Source organism: Anguilla anguilla, chromosome 10 (assembly GCF_013347855.1).
Source record: "Anguilla anguilla isolate fAngAng1 chromosome 10, fAngAng1.pri, whole genome shotgun sequence".
NCBI lineage: Eukaryota > Metazoa > Chordata > Actinopteri > Anguilliformes > Anguillidae > Anguilla > Anguilla anguilla.
In genome coordinates, this window is record NC_049210.1 from 452,859 (window position 1) to 462,589 (window position 9,731).

At 45.6% G+C, this 9,731-nt stretch overlaps 1 protein-coding gene across 1 annotated transcript in view; it reads right to left on the reverse strand.

Annotated features, from left to right (window-relative positions):
• si:dkey-215k6.1 (transmembrane protein 132C) overlaps positions 1 to 8,070 on the reverse strand; it is a 153,934-nt gene extending 145,864 nt beyond the window's left edge. The window contains 1 exon segment of the mRNA XM_035380339.1: positions 7,404 to 8,070. Within this exon segment, the coding sequence (XP_035236230.1) occupies positions 7,404 to 7,530 (127 nt within the window). The 5' untranslated portion in view covers positions 7,531 to 8,070.
• Positions 8,071 to 9,731: the final 1,661 nt, after the last annotated feature.

Consider the following 9,731-nt stretch of genomic DNA (forward strand, 5'->3'; position numbering starts at 1 on the left):
GTCACTGCTCCTCAACCAAGCGTGTCGCTGCTCCAGCGTGTTGCTGCTCCAGGCCCAAGCGTGTCGCTGCTCCAGCGTGTTGCTGCTCCAGGTCCGAGCGTGTTGCTGCTCCAGCGTGTCGCTGCTCCAGCATGTTGCTGCTCCAGCGTGTCGCTGCTCCAGGTCCGAGCGTGTTGCTGCTCCAGCGTGTCGCTGCTCCAGGCCCGAGCGTGTCGCTGCTCCAGCGTGCCGCTGCTCCAGGCCCAAGCGTGTCGCTGCTCCAGGCCCGAGCGTGTCGCTGCTCCAGGTCCGAGCGTGTTGCTGCTCCAGCGTGTTGCGACTCCAGGCCTGAGCACTCTGGCTCTCCCAGGTCCCGGGGAGGTTTTTGGGGTTAGCACAGCGGTGCGCTGACATTTGTTCTCACAGCCTGGAACAAATGTCACTGTGTAATGTGGCAGAATAAAATATGCACGGGAGGCTCGCTCCAAAATTATTTAACAAAAGTGCAGCACAAAAAAAACCTTTTATTTATCTGGTGAGCTGCTCTCATTCAGACTGAAGATAAATGAGCATCTGATGAGAGCAGCACGGGGTTCAGTTCCATTATGGGCCCATCCACTCTCCAGTGTCCCCAGTTACCGTATATATGTGCATTAATTATTTATGACAGCGATAACTTTCTGAGAGATAAACATAAGTTATTGTTTAAAAGTCCAAAGGGTACACAACGGCTCCCAGCAGCAGACCAGCATGCAGATGGAACAGAGCATCACCCCACCAGGGATTTCGCCGGGGAATATGGGGCTATTACACTGTGAAAAGTGCCATTATACAATAATTACTCATTACTAGCACTTCATTAGAATAAAAACAATAATTATAAAATTAAAAAAAGTTTGAAGCCCCCAGAAGCCATTAGAAATGCGAGTGCATTAAAAACGTGTTATGCGTTAAATGCGTGTTGTTCTCACAGAGACTCACTGACAGGAAGCCATTTGAAGCGGGTGCTCAGATTTCAGCCTGATTTGAATAAAACTCATTTCCTTGCGAAGCCAAACAATGATTTACAGTGTTAAACACACTCTGTCGATCCGTCCTCATTCGCCAGCCACTTCAGGGGCCCCTAATCGAGCTCACGCGCCGCAGCCCGGCGGATTCGTCACAGCTGACAGCCACTTCCGCCACGCCCGCCCGCCACGCCCGCCCGCCCGCCCGCCCGCCACGCCCGCTCGCCACGCCACGCCCGCCCGCCCGCCCGCCACGCCCGCTCGCCACGCCACGCCACCTGTCTGTACTCACCACTGACACCTGCAGCACCACTGACACCATATGCATGTAGAAACTCTAATATTTTATTGATATTTTGGCTTAATAAAACAATATTCAGCAAGAGAGAGGGAAAACAGTTTTGCAAATTTCATAGAAAATGTATTGTTTTGGATGCTGCCAATATGGAGAATCATTTTTAATACACACTCGCCTCAGTCTGTGGAGCCAGTGATGGAAAAAACAACCCAGCTTCGATTAGAGACCAGAGTCATCAGACTCATCAGACCCATCAGAGCCATCCCAGACACCGCTGAGTCTTAAGAGGCTGTGGGTACTTACAGTGGACATAAGTTAATACAGAGCGGTAGAAATGAGCTCTCGTGTTAAGTGCACGAGCACTCAGGTGTCACACAAATTGATTTCTGACTGCAATATGGACCCAGCTCGCTTCACTGATGTGCTGATTTTTTTTCTCTCCTACGGTTTGAAATCAATTTGCTGAGATTAAAGTTTTTCATTTCATTAAGTATATAAAATGGAAACCTGTTAACAGTCACTTCGACACTACAGCAGGTATCATATTTTAGTTTTCCCTTAAAAAGGTTTTAATGCAGAGGATGCTTCTCCTCTTAACATTTCAGAGATTAAAATGGAGAGACCTCCTGAACGGACAAAAAATTAATCACTTAGCAGATCGAGCCTGAACAGGACATCACCCAAAGCATGCTGGGTAGCAGAATGATGTTCCTGTATAGTAACTGTCCTCAGATGCTGCCGCATATTTGCAGATAACAACTAAATTACAACACATTTGATGGATGGAAAGGTCTCCTTTAGACTAATAGCTCTACCACCATTTATCAGAAATGGACCCTCTGAGAATCCCACCCCAGGGCTTGGATCCAGATCTGCTGTCTTAATTCATAAGGGAGATTTTTCATATTGGGGTGGATGACAAAAACTGGTAAAGTTAGCACAAAAATGCCTTATAGTAACACATGAAATATACAAATGCTGAGTAATGATGTATTAAATATAAATATAAAACCAGAGCCCTACATGCTTTACCTCAGAGGGCAGGGATTGGCTGAGTGAGCTGGTGTGGGGGGGGGGGGGGAAGCAGGGAGGGGCCAATGCACTTTAGCAGTAAGTCGATAAGCCAATCTACCTGCGGTCAGGCAGGCTTTTTGCGATGAAGGTGATGACGATGAAGGACAGTCCAGAGTGTTCGGCACCCCGCCCCCCGCCCCACCCCGCCCCCCCCCACGGCAGCTTGTGCTGCAGACCCATGGAGCTGAAGCGGCGGTGCGTTCAGACGAAGCGGAGAGAACAACGCGGTCACCGTGCGGTGAACGCCCATGTGACTGAGACGCTGCCGTACGCACCCTAGCAAACGCTCCACTTTCCCAGCGTCTGCACCAATCAGCACAGCCGCAGCTAAAGAACTACACTCTCCTGCCACCTCCTCTTCCTGTTCTCCAGGGAATCATGGGAAAACACAAACCCAGGCTCACAGGAAGCTAGTTAAGTAAAGGGCACCACATCAGCCTGTCATATCTTAGCTGCAAAGTTCTGAGCATGAATAAGTATGAGCGCGCATAGAAGTCTGAATATCATATTGGCAAACACTTAGTCAGACGCCCCGGTCTCCCATCTCCAGCGCACGGGCTGTTTCCTGTACACACTGAGGCGGAGCTATAATTATATCTGACATGACAGGCCTACAGCTGCCCTCGCTCCTCTGACAGTCTGACGATTTGACAGTTTGAATCGCGCCTCCTCGTTTGTTGACAGTGTGTCAGCAACAGATTTCTTAGCATCAGATCTGCCTCCCTTCTGCAACGAGCACCTTCTGCAACGAGCACCTCCTGCATAGAGCACCTCCTGCAAAGAGCACCTCCTGCACAGAGCACCTGCTGCATTGAGCACCTCCAGCAAAGAGCACCTCCTGCATAGAGCACCTGCTGCATTGAGCACCTCCAGCAAAGAGCACCTCCTGCACAGAGCACCTGCTGCATTGAGCACCTCCAGCAAAGAGCACCTCCTGCACAGAGCACCTGCTGCATTGAGCACCTCCTGCAAAGAGCACCTCCTGCATAGTACACCCCCTGAAAAGAGTACCCAGCGACCACACACCCCTGGCATGGAGAACCCTTACATGCTAGATGAAGCTCAACCCGCCTAAATACACAGCATGCAGACATTTTAATTTCCCCTCATACAGGACTCTAATGGGGGGGGGGGTGCCGCAGCAGGAAATCACCGCCAGCCAAGCGACACGTAAAACACACAGGAGCCCCCGCCTGCATGACCCACCCCAGATCCCTGCCAGCCCAGGAGCCCCCGCCTGCAGGACCCACCCCAGATCCCTGCCAGCCCAGGAGCCCCCGCCTGCAGGACCCACCCCAGATCCCTGCCACCCCAGGAGCCCCCGCCTGCAGGAGCCACCCCAGATCAGCCCATTTCAGGGTCACTGACCTTTCAGAAGTCCTTCCTCCAATCAGAATCAGTCACAGATGCTGGTCTGCGTGCCGAGCTGATCTGAGGTCAGTGCTTGATGATTACTGTCCCCGGGCCAATAATGTGATTCATCTTCAGCATCACTGACTCACCAGAACAAAAGCATTTCCTTTTTTCCCCAAAATTACATTTCTTATTTTCATTTCACATCAGCCTTTCCTACCATAATTAAAAGATATTTTCATTTTCACTTGAAAAATTCACATCCTCCCCCTTCCATAAGCAACCCTTGGCAAGCACAACTATGTTTATAATACCATAATAACCAGCAGCCAAAAACCCCGACACAGGAGCGGGGACGGACTTTCAAAATTTCAGTTGTCCAAACTATTTCAGTTATACTATTATCAATAATCAATAATATAACCAAGGCTCTCCTATAAGCAACCCATCTCCGTTTTTCAGTTAGTTATCTTTACTTTGATAGCAGTGCCTCTGTCCCTTCTATTTAAATTTAAATTGGTTTAATTACAAGGAGATCAGGTTCCACAAAATCATTCCGATTGCAGAAAAGCCATCAGAGAAACATGAAGAAAAAACATCTTTGGTGACATTAAATTATTCCATGTGACAAGCACTACTGCAGCATGTCGATGCTCTTTCGCACACACACTCAACACAACACACCGTGTGTAACACACACTCCACACCACACACCATGTGTAACACACACTCAACACAACACACCGTGTGTAACACACACTCAACACAACACACCGTGTGTAACACACACTCCACACCACACACCATGTGTAACACACAACACACACCGTGTGTAACTCATATACTGGGTATACACCCTCTTGGTGTTTCAGGCCCTACAGTAATATCTCTGCTTCAGACTGCGTCAGACTGCGTGAGCCCGCCCTCTCCCCTCCTCTCCTGTGAGGAGGCTGCAGCCAGTCAAACTCCGCGGAGAGGCAGCGGCCCCGTCGCTGTCCAGCCGCCGTCCTGCCGCGGTGCAGCCGCCATCCCGCCGCGGTGCGAGAGCAGGTCTCGGGCGGACCGGCACCCACAGACCCACAGCCTTTCATCACCGTGACGACGTCCGTCAGCACTCAACCGGAGCAAACCTGCCAATCCCGCGATTACTTCTGTATGATGAGGGTCAAGTGCTCATGCTGATTGTTTGAGTGCCTCTTTAGGAACAGCCAGTCTTGAGTTATTACACACATGGGCTCTTTCCTACATATGAGGTGGATTAAGGGAAAGGGGGGCCTTATTCACATAAAACTAACTCTCTCACACAAGCAAACAGTCATTTCCATCATTAAACGAAGATTAAAAGGAAACAAATCTGATTCTTGGTCTAATTTTGCTTTTCTTGTGCATGGCATGCAGCTTTCAACATATCAAGCTTATTGATAATTATCTCACCCTCGCCAGCACACAAACCAATTCAGTTACTACCTCGTACTCTTGTGTTGCCACAAAATTAGGAATAATATTATTCTAGCAAAATTTAAAATGTGCGTCCAACGGAGAGATGGATTCGTGACACCAGATCGAGAAAAGGACGCGAGAGAAGAGCCTTTTCTGGAGATGGAAGCCTGCGCTGGATAAGCGGCCGCAAATCAAAACACTCCAGCCGCCCTTCGTTTTCATGCGCAACCACGCGGCCATTGATTGCTTGTTTGAAGCGGCACTCCTCGCGCACAATGGATTGGCAGAGCAGGGGGTCAAGAGCCCCTCACTTTCCCCGCATTCCCCAGCGCGCGCAGCAGCCTGTTCGATTTGCCCCTTCATTCGGAAGGAGCAGAGAGCATTTTATTAGGACGGAACGGACACGGCGCGAATAAAAATCACGCCCTGACACAAAAAAGTAATGAGAGGTAGAACTAAATTGTCACCTCAGCGTGAAAATGCTCAGAACTCATTTCTAACAACGACTTCTCAATGAATCATGCCGGGAGACAGCCTCATAGCTCTCAGTGGCACAAGGTGCCAGATCCATATATGAATCATTGCAGAAAGATATAAAGAAAGGGAGATAGCATTATAAGTGATTGTAAACTGGTGAAAAAAATAGATATAGATTTTCGAATGCGCGCCGTACAGAACGTCCAAAGCTACATTCGGAATGCGAGGTCGATAAAATGCTCACAACAGTAGTTCTTATTCCATTCAGCCAAAACGATAGTGGCAAGCGTGTGAGTTTCAGCAGACTGCAAAACCTAGAAAGACTCGCTGTTAAATTAGCCGAATAGTCCAGATATTCTTTGCCGCGATACCTCGCACTGGAGAACAATGGCTACATTATTCTCTGTGGTCTTTAGTTCAGATAATGAATGGGTACAATCAGGGCGCCTAATTCAGATTAATGTGCGCGATGCACAGAAGTGATGCATGGACTTTATTTCCACAGCCTCGTGGCGAAACACACTGGATTTTATACAACAAACGGGGCCTAGATCATTTGTTCGAAATTACCCATTTAACTGACGAGAGGTCGTTCCTGCACAAATTTGTTATTTATTAAAATGTTGGATATTTCCTGTTCTCGTTAAATTATATTATACATCTAGTAAGCCTATTAACAAAGGTTGTTCATAATTATAAATGAAATATTCGGTGCATAATTAAAATCAGATTTGGTATAGCCAACTAATCATTTTATTCTAATTGTCATTCACATATATGCGATTAAAAATTATGTTCTTTCGCGTCGATTTAGTGTTTGAAAAGACAACATATACTTTCAAAACATTTCATTATTTTTCAAACTGAAAACTCTAATAAACGTGAAGCGACACGCGGATTAGCCTACCTGACCCCTTTCCTTTTGGAATATTGCTATCAAACCCGACAGCGACACTGATGCAAACGGGAGGCGGAAAGTTCCTGACACGCATCAGATCTATCAGCACGCGGCGCTTCTTAAAAGGCGCAAATGCCTCGTGTCCGAGAGGACTCGGGGTTAAGTCTTAAACTACAACAAACCACAGTTTAGTGATCCCGCCGTAAATCAAACCGTAATGTATTTTCAAACGATAGCCTACTACTCAAAAGGAGTAGGCTATTACAATAGAAATTCTTATGACAACAGAACACACTGATTTTGTTTGTTTTTTTTTTTTTAACTCGTGTTTAAATTTAAGACATTTCATTTGTCCAGGTTTGATAACAGAAAGACGAAGCACACTGACAGTAGCTAGAGCGCAAATATATTAATATTAATATCAAAGACATAAATCATTCCAACTTAAGTCTCAAGATTCGGATAGGATATAAAAAATGTAATTGTGATTTATAACTGTAAAAAGCTGGGACGTGTAGTTTCCAGCTTTTATTGTAAATTCTGAAATGAAACCATTTGCAAGTGCAATTCTCAGAACAAATACTGAAGAAAGTAATTTCCCCCAATGCGCACAATAAACTTGTATTTCAAAATCCTTCCGCAAAAATAACAAAATGGTTTAAAAATATTTATCTTAAGTAGATATACTAGCACAACAGAACGCGCAAATTTAAACATGTTAACTTTAAAATCAAAGTGTTGGTAGTTTATGCGTGTCTTTACTAGAAACCAAAATCATATTAGCACGTTTGAATTTCGTGATTTAAAAAAAAAGCTGGATCAACCAAATTAACAGTCATGCAACAAGTTTGGGAAATATAATGGGTCATTATCTTACCTCTCCAGAAGGAAGTCAAGAAAATTATTTTTAATATCGGGCAAGCACGAAGCGCGTCCCCCTTTGCAATCCGTAATCTACTCATCTTGGATATTTTAAGGGAACTGTTCAAACGCTGCGCATGCATTTGTTCGTTTTCAGTTTGAAAACAACATTTTCGCGCTACATATTCCACTTTAGAACTAAACGTGTCAAAGAACAGATCTGTAAATGCTATGTCCAGTTCATGCGATGGGGTCAACAGCGATAGTTCTCATAAAATCCTGTTTTCCTTTCAGAAGCACAGAATTCCCTTGCATATTCCAAAACAAACGGAAATGCAGCACTATGTGCTCTGTGTCGCTCCCCTTCCCAGTCTTGGCGTTTAACTCCGGAGTTTTCTCAAGTTGAAAGGAAAGCACAATGTTCCGTTTCACTTAGTATTGCGGTGGAAACGCGCGCGGCACGTCCATTGATCGTCTCATCCTTCATTCGCCGCCGATCACCGAAATGCCGTGCATCGCTGGAAACGCCGAACTGCGCTGTGCGCGAAATTCCCCCGTCGCAACCCCGACGCTCCTTTCAAACTCGCATCATTCGTTTTATCTTACACATCTACGGTGGGTAAACTTGGGTCCGTACTTTCCGGAGGAGCACCGGGTACGGGAAGGGAGGTGCTGTTGTTGGGGGGAGGGGGGGGGCGGGATTACAGTGACACGTTTGAAAGCCAATAGTGTTCTCTTCTGTGGAATAGGTGAGGGAAGGAGTTAGTCTGGTAGCAGCCAACCAAATTACTAAAAACTTCCAAATTAAAGTAAAGAACGACGGGCTGTCTGTGAGCGAGACTCGGCGACGCAGTTACAGATTACCTGGAACTAACTGCCTCCCTAAAATTTCACCCCTTATCCTAACCCACTGTGAAATTAGGCAACAAAATCCCAATGTATTCTTCCACTTCTGAGGAACTGTCAATCACATTCACAGATTAGTTACAGATTAGATTTGCACATGTGAATTAAGTGTTCCAAATTATATACAATTTGGAAATATTCCCCATTCGCATTTATGTATGCACCAATTATAAAGTATTGGGGAATTGCATTCAGAACTAATGTAGCAACCAAAATACTTTTATGAAGCCTACCCCTATCATAATTTATTAAGATATAAACAATTTTTTAAAAGCTTCAAAAAGTGTTCGCACGATAAACGTTTGCTCTTTACTGGGATGAAACAGTCCTTGGATGACTCCACTTTAACTACGGTTATTCTTAAGGATAACATCAAGGGAGTTGATGTGGACAAGTATTAATGTCCGCCATTTTACATAATTCATGCTCCAAGGTTAGGCAAACCTTTACTGTACCGTAGGCAGATGGATCGATCGGGTGAATGTCAGTATGTGAAGTAAAGCCAAAGTGCTGGAAACGAGAGAAGCGCGGAGACCGAGCGTCTTCCCAGAGGTCACGAGACGGGAATCACCGAGGACATTTTACTGTTCACTTTGCGATATGCTCGACTTGTGTAGTTTCAGCAGTACGCTAAACGCTCTTAACCCGATAAATGATGCTGTGAGTTTCTAGATTGCGAAAGATCCAATATTTCTTCTTGCAGGTCATACCGATACCCTGGAACAATTTCGCGATTGCTGCCCGGGTGCGGTTCGAGAAGTCACTGGAGGAGTACCAGCGACCCCTGGTGGGAGTCGTTCTCGTCGTTGCGAATACAGCAATCGTTTTTTTATATTTACTTCACGGTCAGTAATATTTGCGACTGAAAACCAGATAAAACACAATTGCGTGAATAGGCTATACAAAGTAATGATCAGAAATGAATCATACTGAAATTCCCTCACCAGGGAAATTTTTGTCATTTTTTCGGGAAATAATACTTATAGTAGATAAACCCTGCACGGTTTCCTCAGAAGTAGGAAGCGTACGCTTTCGGTTCTGATCAATACCAATTTCAGTGTCCGTTTTTCAGTCCAGAGGCCAGATATTAGTCTGGATAATAACAGCAGCCTAGTATTCGTTGTGAGAAGAAATGCAGACCATGACAACTTAGCATCAATTCTTGTTTTAATTACGTTGTATTTCTTGTATTTAGTCAAACAGGAATCATCGCAAATCTGAAATCTCGCCGCGTGCAGGGGGTCTCATTCTGAGCCACTGCCAATTAACTGCTTCCGGTTTCGGAACCCCAGCATCGGCACGATAATTAAGATAAACATCCGCTCGATTTGGGATTTAAACCTATTCTAATTGCATTCTCTCTGGGTCATTAAGCGTGTTATCATTTAACAGTAAGTTATTATCTAATGGTATTATTTTTTAAAAGGCTGAAAATGCC